Source organism: Hemitrygon akajei, chromosome 11, assembly GCF_048418815.1.
Source record: "Hemitrygon akajei chromosome 11, sHemAka1.3, whole genome shotgun sequence".
Lineage (NCBI taxonomy): Eukaryota > Metazoa > Chordata > Chondrichthyes > Myliobatiformes > Dasyatidae > Hemitrygon > Hemitrygon akajei.
The window spans coordinates 32394846-32410983 of record NC_133134.1 but is presented as its reverse complement, the minus strand read 5'-3'; the positions used below and the strand labels follow the sequence as shown (position 1 = coordinate 32410983).

The 16138-nt window shown below is 34.3% G+C and overlaps 1 protein-coding gene across 2 annotated transcripts in view; it reads left to right on the top strand.

Moving 5' to 3' along the window:
- abat (4-aminobutyrate aminotransferase) overlaps positions 1-16138 on the top strand; it is a 181179-nt gene that overhangs the window by 133733 nt on the left and 31308 nt on the right. For both annotated transcript variants that reach the window (XM_073060574.1, XM_073060573.1), the window contains exon 6: positions 1537-1586. In XM_073060574.1, the coding sequence (XP_072916675.1) occupies positions 1537-1586 (50 nt within the window). The remainder of the gene's footprint in view (positions 1-1536; positions 1587-16138) is intronic.

The following is a 16138-nucleotide window of genomic DNA, read 5'->3' as shown; positions in this document are numbered from 1 at the left end:
CTCAGTATGCTGATAGCTTTTCATAAATGTTTAATCTGAATAAGCTCAGTTTAAAAAAAAAATTACTCTACTTACATATGCTGGCTTTATTTGAAAATTGATTGACCATTTCTGAAAACTTATTGAAAAAAAGAGTTGTCAGCATATCTATAAAATCAGCCAGAAATTTATTCCCAGTCAGCAGTGCTAAATGCACTTTGGATATTTATGTGGTTCCCATCAAACTCTAAATACTGGCCACAGGGATGTAGGAATCAGCATACAGAAAATACACAGCCTGAAGAACAGTCCAGGGTGAAAAGGATCATAATTTTCAAGTGTCGCCAACTTCCTAGAACTCAAAATCAAAGTTGAGTTTATTGTCGTAAGCCCTACTACATGTAGGCACAGGTGCAATGAAAAGCTGCATCACAGCCACACAGCATTAGATACACAACATTCACAAGAAAAACATAAATTATACATCAATTATACAAAACTGTGCAAGAGGGAATACAATTAGAACAAAATCGTTAAAGGCCATAGTATTACAAGGTGGTCATGGTGCTGCTTTCCTGAGGTCATGATTAGGGTTGTGCAGGTTGGTTCAAGAACTGAATGCTTGAGGGGGAATAGTTGTTCTTGAACCTGGTAGTGTGCAATGTCAGGCTTCTGTACTTTATGCCTGATGGTAGCTGCGAGAAGATGGTGTGACCCAGATTGAGGGTAGATTTGATGATAGATGTTGCCTCCTTGTAGATACTACTGATGTAGCATACCTTTGAATGAGCATAAGATGAATGGTAGAAGACTGTAGACCACCAGGAAAATACTGGAATAGTGAGGACTCAAAGTGACCAAGGATTGGATGGATAAATGAGATAGGCAGTATATGATATGAAGATTTACCCTACTAGAAAATGAATGTCGATAGTATATGATGACATAAAAAAAACTTTGATGATAAATAATAAACCTTGAACTTTGAAGATTTAGAGCTGGTATTCCCAATGCAAACAGAATTTGGAATGGAAACCAGTTGACAGAGAAGAACCCCATGATAAAATCGCAAAACAAAAAATCTCAATAATTTGTAGAGTACTGATTACCCTTTGTAAAACTGTAACAAGGCTGTGTTGAAATAGTCCTACTTGGCTGCTGTCTTGTTGCAAATTCTCTGATAAAATGTGTTTAAGACCTTAAAAAGTTGACGACTGCACACACATTACGGGATCAACTTAGGCATTGGTCACTTACAGATCTGTACCTGAATTGTTCCTTAAATAAAAATATCCTGAATTTGAATTTATTTTAATTTGATTTCTGATTAGGATCTACCAATAATTGCACAATTACACAAACTTACAAGTTTGCCATTGTTCATGCTTACTGTTTAAATAATTTACTTTTTATCATGTAAATGAAAATGGATTTGATTTTAATGTGTAAGCTGCAACTTCTGAATTCAAAATGTTGTCTGAAATAAACTAAAAATCAAAGACAGTAATAATTAAAAATTCAAGCTATGTTGGTAATGTGTTCTTTTTAATGTTTTAGGTTACAACCATCCTGCACTAATCAAAGTGCTACAGAATCCTGATAATGTGGTATGTACTTGTTTAACTGCCCCATTTACTCTATTGCCACCTTTAGGATGTACTGTATCAACTCCAGCTGAGAGATTGGGCAGCCAGTGTCTCTGTTAGTACAGACAATAACTAATAAATGTCAGTTTTAGAATATTCACAGGTAAATTATCTCAGATATGTTTGGTTGGCTTCTTGTGAGTGCACATGTGAGATTTGAAAACACTTTGGAATTAAAATGCATTAAGAGAACTATCGTCCTTCAATGGTGTAGTAATTCATTTTCCAGTATTTACCAATTATTTAAATTTTCCAAAAGTTCAAATTTTTTACTTTTATCAGTTTGAAAGAGTAATAGATATTTTACTTTGTGTATTTGGAGTAAGGACATAAAGTGTTCTGAGTACATTTGTGTAAATACAGTTCAAAATAATTCAGATATTTATAACAATGTCAGAATGATTCCCTTTTACCACATGATAGGTTCTTTTCTGGGTATGAAACGATGTTTAAATTATGTGCACGTATGTGAAGGTAATTGTATTGGACTTGTAACCCAAAAATTATGCATTCACTTTCCAGTAAGCCAAGTTATGAAACGGAGATGGAAATGTTGGAAGAAATCAGTCAGGCAAGCAGTAGAAGGACAATCTAGTCAATGTACCCAGTCAGCAACCACTCTGAAGATACTGTTTGTCTAGCCGGGTTCTTTCTGGTTCTGATTCCAGCATCTGCTGCTTTGTTTTTTTCCCCTTTATTAAATTGAACTGAGGAAGTCAGGGTTAGCAACAAAAAGATGAGAGATTCCATCCTATTATTACAGTGGCCTATTCACTCACTAATATCCCTTGAATGAGGGCTCCTGGTCATTCATTGTGATATGACCTGCATGGAGCTCTAGTCCAAACAATAGTATCGATCCATATTAAGGGATGGTTTTAACTCTAAGTTGAACATGAAATCACATAGGTTACTTACCCAACAGAAAATGTTAAACTCTTCTGCTTGGCAAGGAGCAAAAAAAAACCTTTGCTGGCAGTTTCATTAATTTTTTAAATACAGAAACTTAATTTGTTGCCATAGTTGCAAAGGGCAGGGAACAAGGAAGGTGGGGGAGTCAGTAGTGGCCCAACTATGTGCTTATAAGGAAAGCATAGGGCTCCTCGCTCAGATTTTTTTTATCCTTTTGCCAAGAATGAAACACCATAAAACAGTCCTAGTAGTAGAGATCCCACCAGCACTGTGTGGTCTGACATTCTTTGGTAAATGGCAAGAGTTAAAATGAGTGTATAATATTCCTGAACACCTGTTTTGTGTAAAAATTGGGCTCACCTCTGAAATGGCATTGCAAACCATTCTGTTATAAAATAATTATAATAACCACCTCCACAGCACATGAATTTATTTCATCATTATAAGACAACAAAGGATAGTATTCAAACTCTAACTTGATCCAGTAATAAAAAAAAACTTTTGCCTTGGGTGATTTCTCATTTTTTAAATGGAGCATGAAATTATTGTCAGTAGAGTATCACTGAATTGTCCAACTTTTAGAATATATACGTTATGCTCCATGTAACAATATTTCAACCTTAGTGTCACCAGTGCTAAAAGGCAATTGATACAGCGTCTTGGATATGGTTTTTATGTATGTTGTGTCACTTTTAACTTTAAATTGATTTATTATTGTCTCATGTATCGAGGTACAGTGGAAAAAACTTGTTTTGCATGCCATCATAGAGATCATTTCATCATGTTAATACTTTGAGGGAGTACAAGGGAAGAGCAAAGACAGAATGCAGAATAAGGTGTTATAATTTCAGAGGATGTGCAAGGCCATAACAAGGTAGATGACATTTATACTGACTATTGTTCTGATGCAGTGAGAAATGTAGACAGAGTCTGAAAAGGGAAGGCTGGTTTTCCTGATGTACTGATACGCATTCACAACTCTGAAGTTTTTTTGTTGCCAAACCAAGCTGTGATGCATTCAGATAGAATGCTTTCTATGGTGCATCTGTAAAAATTATCTCCCATGTACAGTGACGGAGGGTGTCTCAATAATGCAGAATGTAGTGGTACAAATTATCTTTGTACAACTTTGCTGCTGCTCATTACGAGCAACAAAGCGATTAGTGTGAAGTTTTACAGCGTGCCTGCTGTAAGATTGTAAGGAGTTTGTATGTTCTCCCCGTAACTACGTGGGTTTACTCTGAACGCAGTGGCTTACTGCCACATTGCAAGGAAATATGAGTTAAGGTTAGTAAATTGTGGGTGTGCTATGTTGGTGCTGGAAGTGTGGCGATACTTGCAGGCCAGCACATCCCCAACGTATTTCATTGTATGTTTTGATGTTGCAGTGTACACGTGACAAATAAAGATGATGTTTATCGTTTTTAAAATTTATTGTATGTAATGACAATACATAATGACAATATTTATAAATGGAGATTCATAAACTTGAGGAGTAGCACTATTTAACAAATGAATTTTAATACAGAAGTGATATTAAACTTGTATCAAACCAAACTTTGGAATCCATAAATACGCCATGGATTTATGTTCCCCATATAATTAAATGATTCTGCAAACAGATTGATGGGAATGACTTCACAACTAAGAGGGTATTCTTATTAGTAAAGACTGAACAAATGGGGTCTCATTTATCTGTGAATATGAAAGTTGATTGGTAATCTCTTAAAGTTCCTTAAAACTATAGAGCTGTTGTAAAACTAAACAAGAAGATAATGCAAGAGACACCAAGACAAGTTTTTGTTAATCCAATAAGGAATTCAAGAGAAATGTTCTGGCATAGACAATGCTGTGCACCTTCCTTCCATTTAGTAGTGGAAAAGTACAGATGCAGTTAAGGGAAAACAAGTTAAAGATGTGGAAGAAAGAACTAATAGGTTTTAGATATGATAGATTAAAAAACACTTGTGTGGAGAATAAACTGCTGTAAATTCTGTGAAATTCTATGGAATGTTTAGGAGGGAGACATTCATATTTATAAGGAACTTTGTAAAGTAACTGGAACAAAAGTTACTTCCACTGGTTAGTTAGTAACTGAATATATTTGTTTGGTTCTTTTAAAATTGTTAAGTTTTTAATAAGCTGTGCTGGAGTCATCATCCAAAATTAGGCAGAGAATCACATAAGAAGTTATGCCAGTTGCCAAAAAGCGTGAACAGAGTGAAAGGTTTAGACAACTACGTTAAGAGCAGGGAGTAGTTTAGGTAATTAATTGCAGACTTTGAGAGATAAATAGCTGAAGAAAAGGTCACCAGTGAGGGAGTGATTACAATTGGGGATGTCCCATGATGAAAGTCTGTTGAATATGAGTGTTGGAGAGAAGAGTTTTACAGAATGAAGTAGTAGGTAAGATATTGTTTGGATTTGTATGATTTTGTAAAATGGGAAACCAGTGTAATGAATGAATAGGACTTGGTTTAAGATCAAAGTTCAAAGTAAATTTATTTATCAAAGTACATCTATGACACCATATACAACCCTGACATTTGGTTTTTTTGTGTGGGCAATCACTAAGAAAGTAGATGCACTGCCGTACCTTCTTCATAATAGTACTTTCATGCTGGACCCAGAATAGATCCACTGAAATTATAGCACCGGGAATTTAAAGTTGCTGACCCTCTTCCAATGCGATCCCGCGATGAGGACTGGTCCATGGATCAGCAATTTCCACCTCCTGCAGTTAATAATCATCTCCTTGGTCTTGCTGACATTAACTGTGAGGTTGTTGTGGCACCACTCGGACAGATTTTCATTCTCACTCTTACATGCTAATTCGTCACCACCCTTGATTTGGCAAACAACAGTGGTATTGTTAGCATACTTAAGTATGGCATTAAACTATGGCTTAGCCTCAATGTCACAAGTATAAAGCAAGCAGAGGAGACTAAGCACACAGCCCTGTGGTGCAAATGTACTGAGGAAGATTGTGAAGGAGATGTTGTTGCCAATCTAAACTGACTCGGTTCTAGAAGTGAGGAAATTGAGGATCCAATTGCACAAGGAAGTTTTGAGGCCTAGGATTTGAAGTTTATTGATTAGTTTTGAGGGGATGATAGAATTGAATACTGAGCTGTAGTCAATGAAGAGCAGCCTGATGTATGTGTCTTCACTGTCCAGAGTTCCAGGATTGAATGAAGTGGCAATGAAACTGCATCTGCTGTTGACCTGTTGTGATGGTAGAACATAACTGTTATTTTTTTAATAAATTTTTTTTATTGAATTTTTGAATGGTTACAGAAGGAAAAAAAAATTATCAACCCTTCCCCCCTTAACCCCTCCCCCCCAACATATCCCTGTAGAAAGAGAAAAAAGAGAGAGAAGAAAAAAGAAAGAAAGAATGCCTGGATATTGAAAGATCCCCACATGCTCCATGGAGTTCATAATAGCTTTAGTATATATATTTATTTCTTTCCCCAAATAACCAATAATTTTATCTTCGGAGCACCTATATATTTAGTCCTATCTTTTGTAACTAAGGGCGCCAAATTTTCAGAAATATTTCATATTTATCTCTTAAATTATAAGTAATTTTTTCAAGTGGAATGCAGCTGAAAATTTCATTCTTCCAATGACCTATACTTAAGTATGAATCCGATTTCCAAGTAACTGCAATAGCCTTTTTGGTTACTGCCAATGCAATTTTTATGAATTCTTTCTGATATTTATTCAATTTGGATTTTGGTTTTATCCCTTCAATATCGCCTAGTAAAAATAATGTTGGATTATGTGGAAGTTGTGTTCCAATAATTTGTTCCAATAAAACTCTTAAATTTGTCCAAAAAGGTTGAATTTTAAAACAAGACCAAGTAGAGTGTAAAAAAGTACCAATTTCTTGATTACATCAGAAACATTGATCAGATAAATTTAGGTTTAATTTATTTATTTTTTGTGGTGTAATATATAATTGATGTGAAAAATTATATTGCACTAATCTTAACCGGACATTTGTTGTATTTGTCTTACTGTCAAGACATAGTCTTGACCAACTTGTTTCTTCAGTTTTAATATTCAAATCAGTTTCCCATTTTTGTCTTGACTTATGATTTCCTTGTTTAATTGCCTGTTTTTGAATCAAATGATACATACAAGAAATAAATTTTTTAATTTTTCCTTTTTGAATTAAAGTTTCTATTTCATTAGGTTTCGGCAATAACATTGTTTGACCCAATTTATCTCTTAAATAAGCTCTTAACTGGAAATAACAAAAAAGAGTGTTGTTTGATATTTTGTATTTATTCTTTAATTGATCAAATGACATTAATATACCTCCTTCAAAACAACCTCCTATATATCTAATCCCTTTTTGAAACCAATTGTATAAAAGTTGGTTATCCATTGTAAAAGGAATAAGTTTATTTTAAATTAAAGGTCTCTTTGCTAATAAAGATTTCTTTATCTCATCATCAACATTTATCTTATCCCATAAATCAATCAAATGTTTTAATATAGGAGATTCTTTCTTTTCCTGTATCCATTTAGATTCCCACTTATATATAAAATCTTCTGGTATATTTTCTCCTATTTTATCTAATTCTATTCTAATCCATGCCAGTTTATCTTCATCAAAAAAAGATGCAATAAATCTAAGTTGATTTGCTTTATAATAATTCTTAAAGTTTGGAAGTTGTAATCCTCCTAGGTCAAATTTCCATGTCAATTTTTCCAACGATATTCTTGACATCTTGCCTTTCCAAAGGAACTTCCTCATACATTTATTTAACTCTTGAAAAAACTTCTGCTGTAATTGTATTGGTAGTGTGTGGAATAAATATTGTAATCTAGGGAATATATTCATTTTTACAGCATTTACTCTGCCTACTAATGTTATTGGTAATGTAATCCATTTATCAAGATCTTCTTGAATTTTTTTCAATAATGGTGAATAATTTAATTTATATAAATTCTTTATATCATTATCAACTCTTATACCTAAATATTTTATACCATTTATCGGCCATCTAAATTGAGTTATTAGTCAACATTGACTATAATCTCCTTTAGTAAGGGGTAGAATTTCACTTTTATCCCAATTTATTTTGTAACCTGATATTCTCCCATATTCTTCCATTCTAGAAGATAATTTACGCAGCGAATACAGTGGGTTTGTTAAATAAAGCAAAACATCGTCAGCAAATAAATTAATCTTATATTCCTCCTGGTTAACTCTGAAACCCATAATATCTGGGTCTGTTCTAATTAATTCAGCTAATGGTTCTATTGCCAACGCAAATAAAGCAGGTGATAATGGACAACCTTGTCTAGTTGACCTTGTTAACTGAAATGATGTTGAAATTTGACTATTTGTCACTACTTTAGCTTTGGGATTAGTATTTAAGGTTTTAATCCATTTTATAAAAGATACTCCTAATCCATATTTTTCCAATACCTTAAATAAAAAATCCCATTCCAATCTATCAAATGCTTTTTCTGCATTTAAGGCAACTGCCACACTCATTTCCTCCCTCTTTTGTGCCAAATGAATTATACTAAGTAACCGAGTTACATTATCTGCCGATTGTGTATTTTTGATAAATCCTGTTTGATCCATATGTATTAATTTTGGTAAGTATTTAGATAATCTATTAGATAAAATTTTTGCTATTATTTTATAGTCGGTATTCAACAAAGAAATAGGTCTATATGATGTTGGCTTTAAAAGATCTGTTTTTTTTGGCAATACTATTAAAATAGCTGTTGAAAAAGATTCTGGAAGTTTATGCGTTCTTTCCGCTTGGTATATTAACTCCATAAAAGGAGGAATTAGTAAATCTTTAAACTTTTTATAAAATTCGCGCGGAAAACCATCTTCTCCTGGGGATTTATTACTCTGAAGTGATCCTAGAGCTTCTTCGACCTCTTTTAATGTAAAAGGCATATCTAATCCCTTCTGTTCTTCCGAATTCAATTTTGGAAGAGTTATTTGTGATAAAAACCTTTCTATCTCAACATTATCATTTTGTGATTCTGATTGATACAGTTCAGAATAAAAATTCTTAAAAGTTTCATTAATTTCTAAAGGTTTATAAGTAATTTTATTTACACTTGTTCTAATTGCATTTATTGTTTTGGAAATCTGGTTTGGGGGTGACGTCACGTGATGACATAGGATCGAGACGTGGAAATCCAGCTCTCCCGTAAAAAACCAGTAAAATAATGTTTAAGTGAAGAAAAGTTAGTAAATACTTTTTAAAAATTACTTATAAACTACTCAGGATTGTCTTAAGATATGTCTCCTAAACAGAAGCAGAACAAAACTACTACTTTGAAGACAACACAAGTTGGAAAAGAATCAAGGCCGGCTGCCATGAAAGAGCCTCGGGCTCAAGTGCATTTTACCTCCGGCGATACAGAACAGGAAACTGCGGCAAGATCAACCGTTTCCAAAAAAAAATAGCAACAGGAATTGCGCATGTGTGAAGGAAGGGGCATGTGCAAACACAAGCAACCCAAACTACAATTCCCAGCTATGATCGAAACTGAAAGTGAAAGTGAATATGAGGTGGAATCAGATTCTCTGGATAAATCAGACGAAGATGAAGAGACAAACAAAGAAGAGCAACAGGAAGAAGTTGGAGGTGATATTGGAGACATAAAAAATCTTTGGTGCAAATAATGTATGAATTAAAAGCATTAAAAGTAATTTAAAAAGATATTAAAAATATGAAGATTATGTTTGATAAAATGATGAAAAGACAGGACAAAATTTACAAGAAAATTAAAAACTTGGAAGAAACAACGGGAGACACCATTGATATAGTGAATAAAATAGAAGATAATATTTCTGCCTGGACATCAGAAAGAAAACAGTTGTTGGAAAAAGTAATTGTACTTGAAAATTTTAGCAGACGAAATAATATTAAGATTGTTGGACTTAAAGAAGGTATAGAGGGAGAGGATCCAATAATTTTTTTTCAAAAATGGATTCCGGAAATTTTGGAAATGGAAGAAGGAACCCAGTTAATTGAAATTGAAAGGGCTCACAGAGCCTTAAGATCAAGACCTCAAGTTGATCAAAACCCACGATCAATCTTGATAAAATGCTTAAGATATCAAGATAAAGAAAAGATCCTGAAGGCGGCTGCCCAACGTGCCAGAAAGAGAAATGGGCCATTGATGATAGAAGGGAAAACAATTCTTTTCTATCCTGATATAAGTTATAACCTTTTGAAGAGAAAGAAGGAATTTAACCCAGCAAAAAAAGTTTTATGGGAAAAGGGTTATAAATTTATATTGCGCCACCCGGCAACCCTGATAATTTTTTTGGATGACGGAAAAAGAAGATTTTTTACTAATTATCGGGATGCGGAAGAATTTGCACAAGAACTCCCAAATATTTGCTAACCACAGCTAAAGATTTAAAATTTAAACGGATTAAAGATGAAGACAGTGAATGGAGTTGATGGATGTTTAAGGACAGAAGAATATTTAAATATATTCTTAATTATATGATACAGGGGGAGAAAGGTAAAAATTTGAGAAAAATTAATTGAGAGTAGTGATTTTATTTTTTCTTCTCTTATATATACTTTTTTATGTTACGGGGGAGCTGGGGAACTTCGGATCGATTGCTATGGGACTCACGTGTGTAATCATGGCGATTGCCATGACCTGTACAACGGAGGGGGGTAATGTTGTGTTTTCTTTTATTCACAACATTAGTAGGGGGGTATTTTGTTATTTTTTTCTTTATAATCTTTTTCTTTAATCTTTCTTTCTTTGCCTGGACAATTGGTGGGGTGACACATAGCAACACGGAGAATTTTAAAAAGATTCCCCAAGGTACTACGAAATTGAAAAGTTAGGTATTACTATAGACTGGAGTAACCCTGTTAAAAACAATGACTAATTTACTGAATTTTTTAAGTTTTAATGTTAATGGGCTTAATGGACCGGTGAAAAGAAAAAGAATTTTAACATACATTAAGAAAATGAAAATAGATATAGCTTTTTTACAAGAAATCCACTTAACAGAGATAGAACATCAGAAATTAAACAGAGATTGGGTCAGAAATGTTATTGCAGCTTCATTTAATTCAACGGTGAGGGGAGTTGCAATTTTGGTTAATAAAACTTTACCAATTAAAATACAAAATGTATTAATTGATTCTGCGGGGAGATATGTAATTATATATTGTCAAATTTTTTCAGAACTATGGACTCTTATGAATATTTATGCACCAAATGAAAATGATGTAAAATTTATACAAGAGGCCTTTTTGAATTTGGCTGGCGCACATGACAAAATATTAATAGGTGGAGATTTTAATTTTTGTCTAGACCCAGTTTTAGATAGATCAACAAAGGTTGTTACAAAATCAAAAGTAGCAAAATTAACTTTATCATTGATGAAAGATTTAAATTTGATTGATATATGGAGAAGAATTAATCCAAAAGAAAGAGATTACTCATTTTATTCAAATAGACATAAAACTTATTCAAGGATAGATTTTTTCCTATTATCATCAAATATTCAAGACAGAGTGAAAAATATGGAATATAAAGCAAGAATATTGTCAGATCGTTCCCCCTTGACAATGACAATGATAATGATGGATAAAGAGGAATTGATTTACAGATGGAGATTTAATTCAATATTATTAAAACATCAAAATTTTTGTGATTTCATGAAAAGCAGATTCAGTTTTTTTTAGATACAAATTTACATTCAGTTGATGATAAATTCATAGTATGGGAAGCAATGAAGGCATATTTGAGAGGCCAGATAATAAGTTATACTTCTAAAATTAAGAAGGAATATATGGTAGAAATAGATCAATTGGAAAAAGAGATTACAAAATTAGAAAAAGAATCTCAAAGATATATGACAGAAGAAAAATGAAGACAACTTCTTAACAAGAAGTTACAATATAATATACTTCAGACATACCGAACAGAAAAAGAAATTATGAGAACTAAACAGAGATATTACGAACTAGGTGAAAGATCACACAAGATTCTTGCTTAACATAACTGTTATTATTCCTGAATGTGTTATTTCCCTCGATGTGGAGAAAGCATTTGATCGTATAGAGTGGAACTACCTTTTTGCAGTTTTAGAAAAATTTGACTTCGGTCAAAGTTTTATCTCTTGGATCAAATTGCTGTATTTGTGTCCTACTGCCTCTGTTTTAACTAATTTTCAGAAATCCCAGTTATTTAACTTCAAACGTGGCACCCGTCAGGGATGCCCTTTAAGTCTCTTTCTCTTTGATTTGGCTGTAGAACCTTTGGCGATAGCTTTTTGAAATTGTCCTGAACTGACCGGGATTTAGAGAGGGGGTGTTGAGCATAAAGTTTCTCTTTATGCTGATGACTTATTACTTTTTCTTTCAAATCCGTCTACATCCTTACCTCCAATGTTTTCACTTCTTGACCAGTTTAGCCAGTTCTCTGGATATAAACTTAATTTACATAAGAGCGAACTTTTCCCAATTAATAAAGAAGCACAAGAATTAACATTTCGTGATCTCCCTTTTAAAGTAGTCCACAATCAATTTACTTATCTTGGGATTACAGTCACAAGGAAGTTTAAAGATCTCTTTCGTGAAAATTTTGCCAATCTTTCATATACTATAAAACAGAGTCTGCTACAATGGTCACCTCTATCTATGTCTTTGGTAGGTCGTATTAATGTTGTTAAAATGTATGTTCTCCCTAAACTTTTATATTTATTTCAATCAATCCCAATTTTCATTCCTAAATCTTTTTTTTTCCTTAGACTCTATTATTTTGTCATATCTGTGGAAGAATAAGCACTCTAGAATAAGCAAAGTTTATCTCCAAAAATCTAAAAAAGAGGGTGGCATGGCTTTACCTAACTTTCGTTTATATTATTGGGCAGCCAATATACATTGTGCTACCTTTTGGTCTTTTTTCCATGGCCAACCCGAGTGCCCTAATTGGGTGGCAATGGAGTTGAGCTCCACTAAAGAATTGTCTATCTCTGCACTTCTCGGCTCTGTACTCCCTAGTAGTTTGTCCAGATTAATAGTTAATCCTCTTGTTAGACACACTTTGCGTATATGGGCTCAGTTTAGGAAATTTTATGGTTTCCATGGTTTTTCCTTTTCTAGCCCTATCTTACATAATCACCTTTTTTTACCTACTACGTATGACTCAGCATTCCATGATTGGTATAGGAAGGGCATTAGACATTTTGAAGATCTTTTTATTGATAATCGCTTTGCTTCTTTTCAACAGCTCTCTGCTAAGTTCAATCTGCCCAATGCTCATTTTTTTAGATATCTCCAAATTAGACACTTTATTACTCCTTTAATCCCTAACCTCCCTGAAATGCCTGAGAAAAATGTTATGGACTTATTTCTTTCTATTAATCCACTAGGTAAAGGTTTAATATCATTTATTCGTGATAAATTAGCAGCCTTACGACGTGCCCCTGTGGATAAAATTAAAATGGCATGGGAGCATGATTTAAATACCTCCTTATCCGATGAGACTTGGGACTCAATTCTCAAATCGGTTAATTCAACCTCTCTTTGTGCTCGCCATTGCCTTTTACAGTTTAAGGTTGTTCATAGAGCCCATATGTCTAAATCTAAATTATCTCGATTTTACCCTAACATCAGTCCGCTTTGTGATAAATGCAAAAGGGGCGAGGCCTCTCTCATTCATATGTACTGGTTTTGTCCTAGCTTGGAGAAATTTTGGAAAGATGTCTTCATAACGTTATCATATATTCTGAATCACCACCTAGAACCTAACCCTTTAATTGCTTTGTTCGGTTTCTGGGGTGAAACAGATTTACGTCTGAGTTCGACTAAGTGTCGAATATTATCTTTTGCCTCTCTCCTGGCTAGACGTTTAATCCTCCTTAGATGGAGAGATGTTGCCCCGCCCACGCATGCTCAATGGCTTAACGATATTATGGCCTGCTTAGACCTTGAAAAAATTCATTATTCAGTCCTTAATTCGGATTTAAAGTTCCATAAGGTCTGGGGACCTTTTATTGAGTACTTTCATAACCTTCCTCTTAACTAAGGTTTTTTTTTCGGTCCCTTGCTTTCAGCTCCTTTTTTTTTGATAGTAGGCATTAATATCTTCTGTTGCTAAGTGTATTTACAGTTTTGGGGGTTTGATTGTCCTGATTTATATTCTCTATGTTGTGTTGTGGTTGGTCTGGAGCTTTTTTGTTTGTTGCGGGGCTTGGGGAGGATACTAATTTTACATGTCTTCAATTTGGGTGCTTTCCCAATTATCTTTTTTTGTATCATATTATTATTGTATGTTTATTTTTGCACTGTATCAATGTTCTTCATTTTGATCTGGGGGGTTTTTTATCTGTAGCTATGTAGAAAATGTATAAAAAAACTAATTTAAAAAACATAACTTATTAAGTTAAAATAAAGCCAGTAGAGTTTTGATTAAGCTCAGTTTTAAGGATGGAGAAAGGTGGAAGATCAACAAGAAGTAACTGATATAATGAAAAAAATAGAGGGAGAAAAGTTTTTTTTCTTACACAGTAGTCACATCAGAAGCAGTGGTGAGAGCAAAGTTCATCTTTGTCTTTAAAGTTCAAAGTAAATTTATTATCAAGGTACATGTATGTCACCATATACAACGCAGTGATTCATTTTCTTGTGGGCGTACACAATAAACACAAGAATCACAATAGGATTGATGAAAGACTGCACCCAACAGGATGGACAGCAGCCACTGTGCAAAACATAAGAACAAACTGTGTAAATCAGAATCAGAATCAGAATCAGACTTTAATCGCCAAGTACCTGTGCACATACAAGGAATTTACTTCTGGCAGATGTTGTCTCTCTGCTCATAACAATAATAATGATAAATATAAATGAAAATATAGATTATACATACAGGTAGTGCAATCCAAGTAATAGTTAGCCGAAATAGAGAAATAAAACAATAAATAAATAAGCAATAAATATCGAAAACAGGAGATGAGGAGTCCTTGAAAGTGAGTCCACAGGTTCTGGGAACAGTTCAGTGCGAGTGAAGTTGGGTGAAGTTATCCTTTCTGGTTTAAGAACCTGAAGGTTGAGGGGTAATAACTGTTTCTGAACTTGGTGCTGTGGGTCCTATGACCACCCTGTTGTGTTCATGTGGATTGATAAAGAGCTATTTATTCTACTTCCAAATCACAGTCCTTGGTCTAAGGCCATATAGGCTTCATCACATTGAGTGTTCATCCAGGAACTTACCAAAATATGATGATCATTTCTGCTATCTATCAGTAATTAATTCCTGATCCTCTGACTCTTTAGGTGAGAGACTTTTTCTCAATCGCTTGACTAATTCTTGTCCAAATTAACTAAAATTTATGGCCTTTGGTTTATGACCTGGCTGCTGTGAGAGATAGGTTCTTCCTGTTCAACCTGACTAGATCTTTCATAGTTCGATGTACATTATTTAAATTGTGAAGGGCCATGTCATCTCAGCTCTACCTTGGGTCAAAAGAAAATGGTCCAGCCTAGTCAGTCTGCCTTCACAACTAAAGTTCTCCAGTCTTGCCTTTTAGTTATCTGTAAAACATCTTTGACGTTTCCTTACATGGAACATAAAATGGTCAACACTGTACAGGCCTTTTGGCCATGATGTTCTTCCCATCCTGATGCCAATTTACACTTAATATCCTACTATCCTTCAATTCCTCTCACATTCATGTGTCTATTTAAAAGCCTCCTAAATGTCACCAAGCTGCTGATTCTACTACTACACCTGATTCTTCTTGATCCTCCTTGCCAAGGGCCTCTTTTGATCTTTCTAATCACCTACTTCAGCACATCTTTGCTACCTTCATACTTTACAAGGGCCCAGTCTGATATTCGCTTTCCAAACGTTACATATGCTTCCTTTTCACTTCCTGACTAAATTAAGAACTTCATGGGTCATCCAAGATTACCTTACCTTACCAACCTTGTTCATACTCTTTACTGGAATGTGCTCATCCTTAACTCTGATCAGTTGGTCTTTAAAAAGCTCCCACATGTCAGATAGAAACTTATAAAACAGCAGCTGCTCCCAGTCAACACCCCTTGGCTCCCGACTTATCCTGTCATAATTTGCCATCCCCAGTTTAATACTTTAATGTGAGATCTGTTTTTATCCTTATAACTAACCTAAAATATATTCCCAAAATGTTCACCCACTATCAGATGCGTCACTTGGACTGGCTCATTTCCAAAAACCAGGTCCAGTATTTTTTCTCAGCTAGCTGAACTCCCACGTTCTGTTTCAATCCCTCTTGTATGCACTAAAGAAATTATACCCCATCTAAGCCTCTTGTATTAAAGAAGTTCCAATCAATACTGGGGAAATTAAATTCCCCCATATGATAACCATGATACTTCTTCCCCTTTTCATAATCTATCTACATATCTGTTCCTCTTTATGGCTATTGAAGAGATTGTAGTATAATCCTATCCACTGTAATTACAGCTTTCTTATTTGGGAGCTCAACCCAAATTACCTCTGTGAATGAGCCCTGCAGTGCATCCTTTCAAGTACTATGGTGACATTGTTCCTTATCAGTCGTGCAGCCCCTCCACCTCTTCTAC